Raw genomic sequence first — 15,304 nt, 5'->3', positions numbered from 1 at the left:
ACGCACGTCTGTTCTTGCTGGTGGAATGTGTTATTGAATCATTTCATGTGCTTTTGTATCATAGAAACATGTACTTTTCTATACCTTTTTGTTTTATTCATGGCATCATTTCTCATCTTATATGATTATCACTACGGCTAGAATTGAATTATTAGTGTTGTCCATTGAAAAAAAATGGGTAAATAGTTTACATATTTTATCATGAAATCTTATTCCTACAAAATTCATAGAATCTTACGATTTTACGATTCGATATTATGATCAGATTTTGAGAGACCCTTCGATTTAAAGTAGAATTGCGATATTGTTACATTTTAAAAATTGTGGGACTATTCGACAAAAGTAACTATTATTTGACGAGTTAGCTAGTTCGCTTGCTGTAATAACTATTACTTTAAACACATTGTCTGAGCCATGTTAAGTGTCAAAAAAGCTTTTAAATCAATTAATACTTATTGGTAATAGTAGTACAATAATAGAGTGATAATACTGAAACTATTTTTCTTCATAACATGTGAATATCCAAAAAAAAGCGAAACATCAAAACAACTAAGCATGCAAATCATTAGAATGAAAGCAACTTTGCTTAGATATCTAATAATCATCTTATGTTGTGGACTGTTTAATAGCAGTAGAAGTGGTAATTTTCATTAAAATATATGTTGGTGTTTGTACTTTAGGAATACACGAAGTGTTTGTCTTAGTCACTTAAGTCTTTATTGAAAAGTAAAGCAAATTATGGGATATTTAAATTGAAAAAATTATGTGTTTCTTTGCATGTAAGTACTACTTCAAAATCATTGTCCTTGTATGAGTGCATTACATTAATTTGCAATCTATGTGATTATAGATGTCGGCACATGACATGGTATATGGTATCAATGAGATCTAGCTATAACAAAATCATTAGAGAGATCGAATTTATTCGTTGTCATTTTTGGTTAGCCAGTAGCCAACTAGACTCATTAATTTATTTATTTTTCTTTTTGGAAATGTATTGGATAGTGCTGAGTTTCAAAGGGTATAACAAAAATAATTCAGGGTCTGTTCTCTTCGGCATAAAACAGCTGAACTGAACTGAACTGAACTGAATTAAACTGAACTGAACTGAACTGAATTGAACTGAATTGAACTGAACTAGTCTGAACTAAACTGAACTGAACTGAACTGAACTGAATAGTGATATGTGAGAGTAAAAGTATTGTCAAGAGCTGAACTGAACCGAACTGGTCTGAACTGAACTGAACTGATCTGATCTGAACTGAACTGAACTGAACTGAATTGAATTGAACTGAACTGAACTGAACTGGACAGAACTGAAAATAAACTGGGGAGAACAGGCCCTCAATCTCAAGCCTTGATTTTAAAAATCTTATGAACAAAGCGAGAAAACATTTTATTAGCTAGGATGTAGTTATATATTTTTTTGGACGGGAAAATAGTAGGATTTTATTAGCTTGGAATTTCAGCAGCAACACAATCCACTACAACAGTAGGGGTTTCGTCTAGCCATACAAGCAACTCATCACAATTTAAGCTCTTCTTGACTAGAGTGTGAGCCACCATATTTCTAGTTGTTTATTTTATTTTTTTTTTATTTTTTTTTTTGACATCAGAAAAACTTGCATTGATAAGAAACAAAATACAACCTAAGGAGCAAACTAACCAAACATAAGGAAATCATCATGAACAAGATTAGTTACTAAAATAGGGGGGAGGGGGCATAACATTTCTTCCTACAAGGATAGCGGACGTCCTCAGTGAAGCAGGATGAACTTCTCTTGGATCCAATATGCACCCTGCAAAACAAAGGGTTAGAAAAGGAGGGACTTCGACGCTTTACCGTATTATGTTGTCTGTTGATACTGGAGTGCAAACGAGAGGAGATTTTCATCTTGCTGGTAGACTGATTGTTAACCCGTGAAGTAGACTTTGCCGGCGAACAAAAGGAGGTGCTTAAAGGTACTAACAAAGAGACGCAAGACGACTTTTGGGAATCCATACTTGAAGCCGCAACGTCGGGGCGGAAAAGTGGAGTTTGTTTACACTTCGCATCCCCTTCCACAGGGGAGTGTCTCATCTCCATGGGTGTATGGGAATCTATAGTCGTACTGCAATCCATCCCTTGTGATGGATTTAAAGTTCGGATGCTGATCATTTGGTTTTAGGAAGAGTAATGGTAATGCAAAGTTCTCCCCGCTGACATCACCCTATACATTGAGGGGGTGACATCACCATATTTCTAGTTCTTCTAACCAAACTAAATGAAACATTACTACACACAGCTAAAAGAGCATAAATATCACTTAGGATAAGGCCAAAAGTGGTGGCCTCCTTATTCTTTCAAATGAAAAGATATCGGTGTCGATAGTTGGCAAGGAACTTGATCCCCCCCTCCCCCCCAAAAGGGGAGCATCTCCTTCGCTGATTTGAAGACCATGGAGCTATCTGTTTCAAGCACGAAACGATTAAACCCAACCTCCACCGCAATTTAATTCGATCTTTGTCGAGCTGCCATAGCCTCTCCCTCATGGACCGCACACCTACCCTTCCACACATCACACATTGCCATCAACACGTTTCCCTGACCATCCCTCAAGCACCCATACCCACCTAACCTCCTTCGCTAAAAGTTGCGTCGATGTTTAGCTTCAAACCTTCCCCACTAGGCGCCACCCATTTGGCTGGCACCTCTACTCCTACATCTCGATTTTTTGTCTCTAAGGCAACAACTTTCTTATACTCCTCAATGATGCTTTGGGCCTTACCCATGCTGCCCATGATATCCCGTTCCACCCCATCGAACACACAATCAAATCTCCCCAACCAAACTGACCAATATAACATCAAAAACATCTCCCACCATTCCCGGACATTATATACTTGCAATCTATCTATAACCCAAGTCCGAAAGTTTGGTGTACTAACATGTTGGATGTCCAAACGCAAAGGGGATAAATACCACATGTTTCGAGCCTATGTGCACAATAACAACATATGAGTTACTGTTTCCTCCACCTCTCCGCACCTCGGGCAAATAGGATCGACCTCAATATGTCTGTTCTTCAAATTTTCTTTTACATGAAGCATGTTGTTTAAAGTGCGCCACACGAAGTTTTGAACTTTTGGAGGTCCACTTGCATGCCATAGCTTCTTCCGACGAGCTTGCCACCACCCCTTTTTTCAGCTTTACCGCCACATGATAGGCACTCTTCATCAAGTACTCCCATGCTTTTAACATCTCCACGCCCAAACATCAGGGCAAGCAAAATTTGACACCACCGTACCATTCCATGGATCTTCTCAGCCTCCCATGGAGTGCACACTTCATTTACCACCTAGGAATTCCAAACTCTCCCATTCATCAACTCACTAACCATATGAACATCATGATTAACAATACTTCTTGGGACTAAGAGCCCTCCGATCCTTTCGTTCCGTAGGAACCCAAGAATCTTGCCACACCCTTGTAGTCCTACCATCACCGATCACTCTTATCACTCCCTTCATCAATAAACTTTGCGCTTGCAAGATAGATTTCCATGTGAAGTTAGTTGTTGGGGATGTTTTTGCTTCAAGAAAAGTGGAATTTGGGAAATCCCTATTTTTTAAAACCCTCTCCATCAAAGAGTTTTCATCATTAACATTCGCCACCCTTGCTTTGCAAATAACGCTTGATTAAAAGCTTCAAGATCTCTCAAACCCATCCCCTCTTCTCTTTTTGATTTGCATAAATTCTCCCAAGACATCCATGGTATGTGTTGCTCGTCTTTCTTTTGGCCCCAAAAAAAGGCTCGACACATTTTTTCAATGTCCCTAATGATACTCTGAGGAAGTTTAAACACTTGCATTGTATATACATCAACATGAGAATTGCTTATCTATCTATTTTCTTGTATCTATTTCCAAATGATCTAGTTGTAGCCCAAATAAGCATATATAGTCATAAAATTTTGTATGAATTATGGTTATGGCACTTTCTTAAGCTAATTTTACTCATAAAATACATGCAAAGGTTGGAAGTTTGCCACATATTATAAGTATTGCAAAAATAATCTGACTTGTGTGGACTCGATTCACCTTGACAGGTTAAGAGCACTTATCATTTCTAAACAATCCGCTATATCATTCGAAAACCCACTATATCGTGTAAAAACTGCATCATTTCTAAACAATCCACTATATCTTTCAGAAATCCAATATCATGAAAAAACTCAATCGCTATATTATTCGGAAACATATTATATCATGCAGATTTTATATCATTTCTAAACAATCCACTATATTATTTAGACACACAGTATATCATGCAAAAACTCACTATACCATTAAGACACTCATTATATCATGCAAAAAGTACATCTTTCTATATATGTTAAAGTATGTATCAAGATATATGTACTACACAACCTACATCTTAAAATATTAAAATTAAATCCTCCATTATATCGCATATAATTTCACTATATGTTTTTCATTAATAAAATACACTATATTATATATAAGTTCACTATATCTCTATAAAATTCACTATATGAATTCAATATCAATTATCAATCCTATGCACACTAAGTTAGTATGCACCAGATCCTTTTTTTTTTTTTCAAAAGTTCATTCAGATTGACAAAAAAGTGAACAAAGCACAATATGATTTGGTATAGTTCAATATTAAAATGATAAAGATAAAAGGAAAATTTGTTGGAAGAAAGCTTTTATATTACTTTTGTGAAAAATAAATTTTTATAATTTTCTTGAACTTAATCAACTCCTTAAAATTTTATTATATTATATGAGAAACAATCTTATCTTATTTTCGGTGTTGACCCACTTAAAAACTCCATGTGCTTTCTACGTGCATCACGTTTTCACACTCTTTTAAGGAGAAAACGGAGGAAAAAGGGTGAGAAAAGGTAAAAATACGACGCACATGCATGCGACATCGGTAGAAAAGGTGGTATATTAAAACCTGAAAACCAGTGGATCAATATCAAAATTGGTGGATCAATGCCTTAATATAGAGTAAGACTTCATGTCAAATAAAAATTAAAAAATTTAAAGTCTTAAATTGCTAGAAAAAGAAAGTTGTTTTTCGCAAAAAGTGATACATAAAAGATCTACTTTGATAATTTATTACAGAAAACACTGATTTTTTAAGAAGTGCATAAAGATAAAACTATTTGAAAATAAAAGTCTTGTCAAAAAAGAAAAAAACTATGTGAACATAAAGGAATGGTGATGAGACTCTTTCTTCTTTGACTTAATTTGCACTGCTTAATCTATATCGATTTGGCACTAGAATTAACATGCCAGAGATAATTACATTTTTAAACCTAAAGAATGATGACTATCTTCTTTTCTTAACAATTTTTTAAGAAAAGATTCCTCATGAAAACTTCCAAATGACAACAAAATGCATGGTTTTAGTCGTTTAGAATGCATGCCATATATGTAGAAGGAAAATAAATTGAATAGGAACAAAAATAATTTTAAAGTTTATAATGCTCAACTTTTGTTGTAGTTGACCTAGTTACAATATCAATTACATCAAGCAACACGCTACTATCAAAGTAACCTCATACTCTCATAGTAGCATTTCTCCTTGAAGGACTAGTATGAAGAATCAGTAACTAATAGTGAGATTCTCTTTGTGTACTTCATTCAATTATCCCATTGATTCCACTCTTCTTTGACCTTTAATTTTCAGGGTGTCAAGGGCTTCGGGCTATGTTTGGGTGTCAAGGGCTTCGGGCTATGTTTTCCTTACCTTATTTTTCAGTCAAATACGGAAGATAAGTCAAAATTATCCTGCTTCGTTTCTTTTTAATTGTTACACTTTGATATTTTCAACTATTCACAAATTGTACCTTGATCATTGTTTATGATTTATACGTGAATAAAAACATAGTCATGTGTGATCTTTTTAGATATGTCTTAATATATATTTTATTGATATATACATTTTTATAATTTTTATAAATACAAAACTAAAGATATATATCTTCAAAGTTTTGCATTGACATGCGTGAAAAGCGTGTGTAACAATTTAAAAGTAATGAAGGCGATATGTTTTATAGGGTGAGATAATATTCATTCAGTATTAATTAGATAAGTTAAGTTAAACTCAAGGCCAATATATAAATTTATCCAAATTTAATTTACGATTACAGTGAATTTTAGATTTTTTTTTTAAATTCAGCTCCAATAAGTGTGGATAAATTTGGATGAGCTAAACTTAAGAAAAGAAAACACACTCTTATCTTAGCAACTCTAAATTTCTTACAATTTCTTTCATTCTTATCGTTTCTTCCTCAAATAATTCAAAGTTTTCTTCTTCAGACTTAGGTGCTGTTTGGTTGAATTGTTTTCCTTTGAAATTTCAATGTCCAAGAAGTGGAAAAAGTTATTTGGTTGTTTATGGAAAGTTTTACTTTTCATAGTAAGTTCTACTTATCCAAATTCTCTTAAATAAGTAACTTATTCTTCTATTATATGAGAAGTAGAACTTCTTAAATAGTGCGATTTCCTACACTTTTGCCAACCATATAAACTCACCTCATCTTACATTTTAAATAAATCCACATTCCGATTTTTTTTTTATGTCAACCTTTTAACTCTTTGCAAACTTTGAACTTTCTGGCCCATTGACATCTTATCCTATTCTTGCAGCAACATATCCTAAAGAGTAAAAAGAGTGTGTCTTTGCATGAGAGTTTGTTTCAATTTCTGAGAGAGTGATGGACTAGCAAATAGGTTTCAGATAATGATGCTACCAAGGGAGGGTGAAAAAAGGAGAAAAATTGGCAAACTAGAATAAAATGGGTAAAATTCGAGGAAATAATTCAAAGCCAAAAAGAGACAATTGATTGAGAATTATAACATTTGAAAAAACTTGAATGATAATACAAATACAAATACTTGCCAACAATTTTTATATAGAAAGCTTTGGCCTGAAGATTTGTGTTATGAGCTAATAAATAATGCAGAATCAGGGTGTGTTTTCTTCACCTGAAAGAATATAAATTTATCTGAATCAAACTTATTAAATCTGATTAATCTTTATTGGAACTTATTTTTGAGTGTTGTATTAGACTTGATTATATCTGATATAAAATTGTATATTGGACCTTCTTATAAGATGAAGAGAACACACCCTTAGTTAGTTATATTTATCGTAATAAGTTACTTTCCCAATTAATGTTTACAAACTCTAATATACACCTTCAACTGTTAATATGATTACTAATTTTTACATAAAATGATATTATTCGCAAGTTGAAACTAATTAACACCCTCATATGTTTCATAATAAATACAGTCTTCAAATATATAAAGGTAAAAGTGTTTATTATATTATATAACCAAGAGTTATATTGTAGTTTTACGATTATAAAAAAAAAGCAGTGGTAAAATTAGAATATCACTTTAATAAAACATCTTTTTCTATCTTGATTACTAATTGTAGAGAAAAAGGTTAGATTTCCTATATAGGACATTCCATATTGAGATCGGGATACATAAAAGTAAAAAAAAAAAAAAAAAAAACTCGAATATTTGTATATCATAAAACACGAGGTTTGTTAAACATCGCCCCAAAATTACTTAAAATCGCCCTAAATTTATTTTAATAGACTATATTACCCTTCCTCTTTTCAATACCACCCACCACCACCTGCCACCCCTGCAACCACCCGCCACCACCTACCTCCCCATTGCCACCCGCCACCTCCTCCTCCACCCACCTGGAAGTCGGCGAAACTTTTTAGGAAGATGGGCGAACGTCTGGCTTGGACGTTCGTTCCATGGGGCGAACGTCTGGCTTGAAAGTTCGTTACATGGGGTGAACGTCTGGCCTGGACGTTCGCTCCAGGGGGTAAACGTCTAGGCCAGACGTTCGCCCCATGGAGCGAATGTATAGGCCAAACGTTCGCCGTCATCGTCCTAAAAAAATTTCAACTTTTTTCAGGTGGCTGGTGGGTGGTTGTGGCAATTGGATGATGGTGGCAGGAGGTAGATGGTGGTGGAATGAGGTGGGTGGTGGTGGTGGTTTAGGAAAAAAGAAGGAAAAGGTTAGAGATATAATTTCAACTTTTTTTGAGACGATTTTAAGTACTTTTGGGACGATGAATAGAAATTCAGCAAAGAAAGCACCTCATCATTCATGACAATCACAAACTTTAATTAGTAATTAGGTTTTACAACATTTGAATTACAATCTAAGTTATCACCTCTTGGTCTTGAACCAATGAGTAGCATAATTGGTCAAATGAAATGGGTGATCTCTCAAGTACAACCAACTATCTTCACAACTCACAACAAGTGATGGAAAGCACAACTTTAACAATCCAAATTCATGCACAAGCATTAACCAACCTTTTTTTTATTTGTTCTCTTTCCTTTTTCTTTTTTTTTTTCTTTTTCCAATTGGAACCAACCCTTTTTGTTGTAAACCATTTTTGGCATCCTACCAACTTTATCTAACCCCTTTGCCTTTTCTTTTTACCCCTCTTTCACCTAGGCCCCTAAAAAAGTAGAGTTTCATGATCTTCTTTTTCTCAAGATTCACTCATTACATGATAAACTTTTTTCTCATTTCACTTTGGAGTTCCATTATTGGTTTTTCCTTACAAATCATAATGCTTTTCTTTTCACACCCACAATCAAAATCTCCAATGCTAAATTATTTAATTTTTTTAAAAAAATTGCAAAAATAATTATTAACAAAAAAAATAATTAGGTGATAGATAAACTTATCTAGATTTTTATTTCAAAAACCCTAAATATACTTTATTGGAAGCATTTAATTTGTTCAACAAGACAATTCAATTATTGAGGGTGGCAAATATTTTTGTGGATACCCAATTACCAACCAAGCCGAAAAAATGAATATAATAATGAATACACACCCAACAAACAAACAAAATTAAATTCCAAGAAACTAACTAATAATATAAATAAAATTATGTGTATATTTTCCAAAAAATATTGTATAAGAAAGCGTATATACTGAGGAATCGCTTCTATACGTTAAAACGTGTGATGTTGTCACTATCACCTACTCCTACGAATAGTATGCAGCTATCCCAAAGCTAACCCCTCCAATTATTTTATTCCCTCTTATCACAAATGCCACAATTGGATTTTTTTCCTTTTTTTTAATTTTTTATAAAAAAAAAATAATTTATGGGTTCTTTTTCTTTTTTCAAAAAGAAAAAAACTTTAATTTCAAAATAAAAAATGGCCACAAAAATCATCTTCAATTCAATCTTCTTCAAACACCCAATTGTTCATCCTCTGCAACAAGAGAGAGAAAGTAAAAAAAAAATAATTTTTTTTAAATTATATAAAAAAAATAGTGCAGAGAGAGAAAGTGGGTATGCTTTTGAATGAGGTTTAAGACAGTGTTTAGGTCTACCAACTGGTAGTTAGCTTCTTAAACCCCTTTGAAGCAAACAAATATAGTTAGAGATAGAGAGAGAAAGTGTGTTACCAACAAACTATAGCAACACCAACAACATCAACAACTTCAAGCCTTCAAAGTTTGCACCTTTGGTTGTGGGTTTAACTCAAAACACATTCTTGGTGAACTTTCTAGCAAAATTTCTTACTCACACGTGCCAATGGTGGAATATGATTGATGAAAAAAAAAAGTGAGATAAGATAAAAAAAATCCCATTTCTTTAATATTCAAAGATATAGAAGGTTGTAGTATTACTTAACTATTTTTTCTCTCTCTATCTCTATCTTTATCTTAGCCACTCATTATTTTATTTGATTTGTAAATTTTGAAACTTTTTTTTTTTTGTGATATAATAGTTTGTTGGTTGTAACTTGTAAGTATATTATTCTAATTGGGTGTGTCATTGTTTTGATTGAAAAGGGTTTCTTGGGTGTTGATTTATGCAAAATCTCTTGGGATCAGTTTGTCTTTAGTGTATAAGGTTTTCATGCTTTTGTTCCCTTATTAAGGCACAACATCTTTTGAGGTACTTCAAATATCATCTTTTTTGTGTGTTAATTGGTTTTTTTCCACCCATTATTTGCTTTGTTTTTGTGATTCTATAATGATTTTCATGTACTAATTTCTTCAATCATAGTTCATATTGGTTAAGTTCTATTCTGGGTTGACTTGCTTTATCTTATAAGAGCTTAATCTAGCTGGTTAACACTTCTATGAGCTAAAGTGTGTAATATTTTTGACAATTTGAGAAAAAGGGTTTTGAATTTTTCATGTGTAGTTTTTTCAAAAGTTTTGAGTTTGATTCTTTCTTTAGTATCATCAATTATGATTAATGGATTGTATGTTGAACGCAAAATTTTCACTTTTTATCTCACATCATGTTATTATTAATGTTGATCAGACCTCAAATGATTCTTAAATATGTATGATATTCCTTGCCAGGTTAATTATTAGGGTACTAAGATATTATTGGTGATGAGATAGCATAAAAAGCTGATTTGCTTTGTCAGATTGGACTTATTAAGTAATTTCATCTTTATCTTATCTTAGGTTGATTTACTGGTCCAAGAACTGATCATATGACATATGAAGATTTATGCTGATGTTCTACTGTTGGAATTGTTCTTCTGTATCAGTACAACTTTTTGAGAAAAAGTGAGAAATCAAATGGCCACTTATTACCCAACTTCAAGTGCTCAACTTGATGTCCTGTCATCTCCTTATGTTAGGGACCAAAAATTTACATCATACTCTGGCTCACCTCTTCTCCATGGCAACATGATGATGTACCTTACATCGAATTCTTCACCTGGGTCTTTCTCAGAGATTTCTCCAGGTTCTTCAATGAATCCCCAAAATGGTGTTGAGATTCCTTCATCCATTAATGGCAGAAATGAGATGATGTTCATTCCACCTACAGGTGATTCAATGTGTATGCAATCCATGGGTGGGCCCCTTAACTCAGGACCGGGTGAAAACATCGGTGGTTCTGTGCCGGGGGAGCTTCAATTGACCTCTAGGAGTCAAATGAATATGGTGGATGGTGAGCAGAATCTGCAAGGGTTATCGCTTAGCTTAAGCACACAGATGTCAACTGCGGTTTCTTCATCGCCGTTTCAGTACCAATACTCCAATCCTGGACTCTCCTCTGTCCTAAGTCCTCATCTTCCATTATCTGCTGAGAATAATGTTAGGTCAATGTCTTGTAAAATTGATGAGGCTTCCCCAAACAAGGATATGAGGAATACTGAATATTTTGGATATGAAATGCAAGGAGAGGGACATAATAGTAATACTATTAGATTTGGGGCACTGAACAATCCACAATACTCAATGAACCCAAAAGCAATGAATTGTAATTCATATCAGTATGAGCAGGCTGGAATGGCTGCTACTACACTTGTGAAGTCTAAGTACTTAAAGGCAACACAACTGTTGTTGGATGAAGTAGTTAATGTTCGGGAAGCTCTTAAGCGATCTGATTCTGGAAAAGATCAAAACCCGAGTAAGGTGGATGGAGGTTCCAAGGAGTCTAAAGGCGGATCACAAACTGCCTCAGAAGCTAATGAGTCTGGCTCTGCACCGGAAATATCTCCTGCAGAGAGACAAGAACTGCAGAACAAGTTGGATAAGCTTCATTCCATGTTGGACGAGGTAATTAAGTTCATAATACATGTTTATTATCACTATTCACTATCAATTGATTCCTAATTGTTTATATATGTGTGTGCTTGGCTGGCTATATTGGAGTGTATCTGTGTATTAATGGATAGTCGACTCTTTGAGTACAAGATTAGTGGCTAGACTATCTATTGCCATTTGGTTTTAGGATGGAGCCAACTGGCTTGTATGAGGTCAGATTTTACTCCCACGAAGGCTTGTGTGTTGTCCCATTGAAAGTTATCAATTACCACCCCGATCCTGATGGGTTAATTGTGGATTACCATTGACAAAATTATTGTGTTTTGGAGAAATCGATGGAGCTATTGGTGATTTAGTGATCAAGCAAGAGGGAAGATTTTATAGTTGGGGGATTAACAGATTGCTTGAAGTTCTGCTGTAGAGCTGATGCTGATTGTGTGCCCATTTTTTAGTTGTTTATGTATGTATTATTGTTTCCTGATGTGGATCAAATGAGGTTATAATCTACCTACTGAATAGAAACACCAGATTAATTCTTAACCATAGAAACACAGATCTTGATGTTTCACAATCTAAGTAAAGCCATATTGGGAAATGCAATAGGATTGGCTTAAGTCGCTGTTGCTGATGAAATAGAGGTTAAATTGGCACACATTTTATTTTTGGTGGCGTTCTATGACTTCTATCAGTTAATTGCCAAACAGTGCCAATGGTATGAGCACTTAAAAGCATGGTGAAATGTTGTTTGGTAAAAGAGCTGACCAAGAAGGATCTACGTTCCAATTTGGCTATGGACTACCGTTTTCGCTCCTTTCCGGTTATTAATACTATTTTGTTTGAAAAAATGTCTCTGTTTGAATATCTTTGTCTGCTATCCTTCCTTTTGTTTAAGGTGGTGAATGAGCTGGACCCAGTTCTTTAATCACTGTTTTGCTCTTTTGATTGCAGGTAGACAGAAGATACAAACAATATTGTCAGCAAATGCAAATCCTGGTGTCATCTTTTGATGTGGTAGCCGGGGTTGGGGCAGCTAAACCTTACACAGCACTGGCCCTTAAAACAATTTCTCGTCATTTCCGATGCTTACGTGATGCCATAGCCAGCCAGATTCAAGCAACCCGGAAAAGCCTTGGGGAGCAAGACAATGGTCTTGGAGGAGTGATTCCTCGTCTTCGCTATGTAGATCAACAACTCAGACAACAGAGAGCACTTCAGCAATTTGGTATGATGCGCCACGCTTGGAGGCCTCAGAGAGGACTTCCTGAAAATGCTGTTACTATTCTTCGTGCTTGGCTTTTCGAGCACTTTCTTCATCCGTATGTTCTCTGCCTCTTAGACTCTTGAAGAGTTAAAACTTTTTGTAAGGTGATTAAATCCAGGCTCACCTTTGCTCTTAAAATTGTGTTACAGATACCCAAAGGATTCAGAGAAGATTATGCTGGCTAGACAGACAGGATTGACTAGAAGTCAGGTAAGAACTGATCGATAGATACTTGTGATTGTGAATGATATAACTTTTTAATTATTTATTTTTTCTGATTATATCTTTGTAGAAGCCTAGAAGGTAAGAACTGGTAATTCGGGTCAATGTGTTGGGCTAAGGTTTGATTTCAGGTCAATTACGGGTTATGCACAAATTATAACAAAACTATATAGAATTTCAAGTGTCGAATTGGGTAATGTCCGGGCTGTTTGGGTGAGGAGTTCTCTCCTCTTTAGCTTGGGTTTAGGTCACGCCAGAGATTTCCAACTCTCCTAAGTCCTAGCTGAAGAATTCAACTTCAGCACATGTCTAAGTGTTGGACTTGGCCATGTTTTTCTAATTTTGCATGTTTTTGGCCGAAATTGGAATCACCTGTCAATACCCATGTTGGAGCTCAAGTATCTATATGGGTACTTGTTGGGGGTGAATTAATAATTAACATAGTTGTCTCAATTTGGGATCTAGGACATGCGAACTTACTCTTATGTTACAATGCGAATTACTTTGATTCTATTGAGTCATGTATGTTAAAATGACATACTGGTACTTTAAATCTTGTTTGTGGAGCAGGTTGCAAACTGGTTTATCAATGCACGTGTACGTCTTTGGAAGCCAATGGTGGAGGAAATGTACAAAGAAGAATTTGGAGAAGCAGATCTGCTAAACTCAAGATCTTCACCGGAAAACACACCCAAATTGACAAGGGAGAAATCTTGGGGATCCGAAGATAGGAGAGAAGAAATGCAGGAAAGCTCCACATCCATAGCCTATGATGCTCATGATTCAAAGATCAATGTGAGCCAAAGTGGTGTCCCTCTTGGAAACAACAATGACAACCATGGTTTTTTTAGTAATAATGGGACTCTTTCCTCTCCTGATCCAAATGGTGGAGGACATGGGCATGGGCATGGACATGGACATGGACATCCACATCATCTCATGGTTAATCCTGGTGCATACCAAATGTCTGAGTTGGGAAACTTTAGTGTAGACAATCAAGTGTCTCTTGCCTTAGGATTGCGGCATCGTGAAGGCGATGTTACATTCCGAGGTAACACAACTACAGAAGCTAGTATGGCAGTCGCCAATTCGGAGTATAATCCTTACCTTGAGCAAGTAAACCAGCAACATAGGTTTGGTAACCCATCACACATTCTTAATGATTTTGTAGCCTGAATAAAAATGATAGTCCTTTCTATGCATAATACTCTTTATATGAATAAACTGGGGTTAGACCATATACTAAACCTTAGAAATAGCAACAATACCTGCATTTTTCTTTATCTCCTGCTGTTTCTTATGAAGCTGTCTGTGCAATTGTGAAATTCAAGCAGGCTGCAGTAGTGGGAAATCAGGCATGGAGTTATGTAAATTTTCATTTGGATATATCATATATATATTGTTGTAGATTTTTCCCAGATGTAATATGTAATATAGATACTGGGTTGAAGAGATAGCATATATTTGTACAAGATAGGATTATTCTTCATGTAATTTTGTGTGACATCTTGGTAAAAGAAAAATAAAAACAGGGGAAAAAAATTTAAAAAATAAAAAATTAGAGTATACTATATAGTTAAATCTGATGTGTGATTTTTATTTTTCTATATTTTTTTATTTTATTTTATTTTGATAAGGAGAATAAGCTTAGACTAACATCCTAGTCCGGGAGCCAGCCTAAAACATGCTTTCGGATGATAAGGGAGATATCCATACAATAAGGAGGAAACCAATAACAGAGAAGGGAATTCTATATTCAGTTGAATAAGTAAGTTTTGATTTAAAGAAATGATATTTGAAAATTTTGAGGTGCTCTGCACAGGATGTAGAAGCAGTAATGCATGCAATATCTGCTTAGGGATTCAGTTGTACCTGAAAATTTACAGCAGCCCATTTTTTCAGAATGTTTTATAGTGGTAAATTTTGTCAACATCTTTCTTTTTCTCAGTTCTTAACTTTTACCAATCCAATGCATAATTATCAGATGAAGGATGACAAAATTGAGTTAGAATGTTTTTGATTCAGATTTTTTCTTTTTTTTGGATTTTCTGCTGAAATTTTGTTTTAAAGTTTATGCAGAAAGACCAACCTACCTTTAATCAGAGAGTATATGGGGGTGGGACCCTTTTCATGGAAACTCAGAAAACAGTAAGAACAAAATAAATAAATAAATAAATGTTTTTGTGTCTATTAAGAGAGTGACAACTGGAAGAGGCCAATAG

The 15,304-nt window shown here is 34.7% G+C and overlaps 1 protein-coding gene across 4 annotated transcripts; it reads left to right on the top strand.

The window, feature by feature from the left end:
- Nucleotides 1–9,206: 9,206 nt before the first annotated feature.
- On the top strand, nt 9,207–14,576 carry LOC104889253 (BEL1-like homeodomain protein 3). Of its 4 annotated transcripts, none has more exons than XM_048639473.2 (5): nt 9,207–9,579; nt 10,508–11,611; nt 12,548–12,915; nt 13,010–13,070; nt 13,653–14,576. In XM_048639473.2, exons 2-5 carry the CDS (start codon nt 10,625–10,627, stop codon nt 14,256–14,258), a joined length of 2,022 nt encoding a protein of 673 aa, XP_048495430.1. In that variant the 5' UTR covers nt 9,207–9,579; nt 10,508–10,624; the 3' UTR covers nt 14,259–14,576. The 4 variants fall into 4 exon arrangements, with proteins under 4 accessions (XP_048495430.1, XP_010672747.2, XP_010672737.2 ...); XM_010674445.4 differs by having other exon boundaries at nt 9,207–9,647; XM_010674435.4 differs by having other exon boundaries at nt 9,207–9,699.
- The last annotated feature ends 728 nt before the right edge of the window (nt 14,577–15,304 follow it).

The sequence above is a fragment of the Beta vulgaris genome, chromosome 1 (genome assembly GCF_026745355.1).
Source record: "Beta vulgaris subsp. vulgaris cultivar EL10 chromosome 1, EL10.2, whole genome shotgun sequence".
NCBI classification, from domain to species: domain Eukaryota; kingdom Viridiplantae; phylum Streptophyta; class Magnoliopsida; order Caryophyllales; family Amaranthaceae; genus Beta; species Beta vulgaris.
The sequence above is the reverse complement of the archived record's forward strand: the minus strand, read 5'-3'. Positions and strand labels throughout refer to the sequence as shown.

Excerpts from the sequence above, each read along its gene's own strand:
- LOC104889253 (XM_048639473.2), top strand. The coding sequence starts at position 10,625 with ATGGCCACTTATTACCCAACTTCAAGTGCTCAACTTGATGTCCTGTCA. Across the intron at positions 11,612-12,547 it reads TTCATTCCATGTTGGACGAG|GTAGACAGAAGATACAAACA; the intron begins GTAATTAAGTTC and ends TTTTGATTGCAG. Across the intron at positions 13,071-13,652 it reads CAGGATTGACTAGAAGTCAG|GTTGCAAACTGGTTTATCAA; the intron begins GTAAGAACTGAT and ends TTTGTGGAGCAG.